This window comes from Olea europaea, unplaced genomic scaffold (assembly GCF_002742605.1).
Source record: "Olea europaea var. sylvestris unplaced genomic scaffold, O_europaea_v1 scaffold2010, whole genome shotgun sequence".
Lineage (NCBI taxonomy): Eukaryota > Viridiplantae > Streptophyta > Magnoliopsida > Lamiales > Oleaceae > Olea > Olea europaea.
Genome location: NW_019237985.1, coordinates 1 through 2,100, shown reverse-complemented (window position 1 = coordinate 2,100; position 2,100 = coordinate 1). Strand labels below are relative to the sequence as shown.

General features: G+C 43.3%; 1 protein-coding gene across 1 annotated transcript; it reads left to right on the top strand.

The window, feature by feature from the left end:
• Positions 1-1,506: 1,506 nt before the first annotated feature.
• Positions 1,507-2,076, top strand: LOC111379606 (the record flags this gene model as incomplete). Its single annotated transcript, XM_023003017.1, has 1 exon — positions 1,507-2,076. A coding segment is annotated over exon 1 (570 nt), but the record flags the coding sequence as incomplete, so codon positions are not given.
• Between the last annotated feature and the right edge of the window lie 24 nt (positions 2,077-2,100).

The following is a 2,100-nucleotide window of genomic DNA, read 5'->3' as shown; positions in this document are numbered from 1 at the left end:
TCACATGACCAAAAGTAAGAAAATATTTTTCATGGAAAAAATATATCAGTTAAACAGAATAAAAGTATGAATTTAAGTGGAAAAAATACATTTTTCACGAAAACAATTGACAATCAAACAGAACACAAAAGTCAAACGTACAGACGTTTCGTGCTAGTAAGCCTTTTTGAATTAATCACTTGGTTATCTGGTAATTTATGTCATTTGTCCTTAAGCTAGCATTGCCCGAGCAAGTTGGTCTTAAACTTTTAAAAAGATCAAGTTGATCCTTAATGATACTGACATTCCAGATGACCCGACCACCATATTATCTCGAGGATTACGCTATCCTTTTATGATATACATGAATGGTCGATCATTTTATACCGACCACAAATCTTGGATAAACCCGCAAATTCCACATATGGAGTGCTCGAGCATATGCTCAACCTGAGGGTTATTCTCGAGCACTCATTGTCTTGCTGCTTTACATATTGCGATTCTTGTACTCGAGTATTATTAGTCCTCGAGCATACCCTCCCCTCACAACCTACGATTGTTGACCTTTTAGAACTCCTATGCAATTAGGACTCTAACTCAACCATATACTTGACTCCCCCAAGGATTCTATCCCACATATAATTATGGTATTTGACCAACTCGTTAACTATACAGGACTCCAACAGATAAGGACACCTAGCTAGTTGAGTCCCACTAGGAGAATGTCGCTTAACACTATAAATACAGAACCTTGAGCCATTATTGAGGTTCATTTTCATTATTCTCCAATTTATAGCCTCACGCGTATAATTCCCTTTATGACTTAAACATTGGAGGAGCGACGAGAACACACCTCGTTACCTTTATTACAGGTACCAGAAGACTACGATCGTGCTCAATTCGAATCATCAAGCTTGGGAAATATACAGGTACGATTTTTGGTAGTATCATTGGCGCTGTCTGTGGGAAACGCTACCAAAAGCCATGGTTAACACACGATCAGGTCTTCCTACCGCAAGCTCATCCGCTCCCATCCCTCATCCTGCCGAAGATCAATCGGCTCCTCATGAAAAATCCTCAGGAGTGCTCACACTTCTACCAGCGGTCATCACAACCGAAGCCTTTGAAGAGCTCCGTCAGCAGGTGGCCACGCTCACGCAACTGTTAAGTCAAAGAAATTCACATTCGTCGCCGGCGCAGGCGGAGCATGGTGGTTTTATGACTGATGATCGAGCACGACCACCAAACCCCGCAAATGGTGGAGTAGGAACCTTGGGTATTCACAATATGGCTTCGGGCTCGAGATCGATCGCCGTGGATTTCGATGAAATTACTCAAATCATTCAAGAAGGAATTACAGCTGGCCTGCAACGGAATGCTCGGGGTCCAACAGGTTTCACGTCTAACACTCCATTCATGCCAGAGATATTGTCATAGCCCTTGCCCGACAGATTCAAATATCCTCACATTAAAGAGTATGATAGGACGACCGACCCCATCAACCATCTCAATGTATACACTGATGTCATGAACTTGCAAGTTGCGCCGGATCAGGTTATGTGCAAAGTCTTTCCACAAACGTTGACTAATGCTGTTAGGGATTGGTTCTCGACATTGGAGCCCAACTCCATAGCCTCATTCTCAGATTTGGCTGATAAATTCTCAGCCTTCTTTGCAAGTAGCAAGCGAATCAGGAAGACCGCGACCTCTCTCATGCAACTTTGCCAAGGACCAACTGAAACCCTACGAGGATTTATGACAAAGTTTTACAAGGAAAGACTTCAAATACCTGACTTTCACATCACGGCAGCTGTCTCCGCCCTCACTTACGTCGTAAGATGTGAAGCTTTCAAGATGTCTTTATCAAAGACCCCGCCACAGACAGTGACCGAGCTCCTCACCCGAGCTGAAAAATACATTAATATGGAGGAATCACTAAATCCAAGAAGATCTGGTCTTTCTCATGAAAAGACCGAGAACAAGAAGCAACATGATCCCGTCCCCCGGCATGAGGTTCCCCGGGATAAACGCAGGAACAAGGCGCCATCAGCACCTCTCACTCGGTTGAACACCTCTAAGACAAACATTTTGATGGAGGTTAAGGATATGAAAGAATTAAAG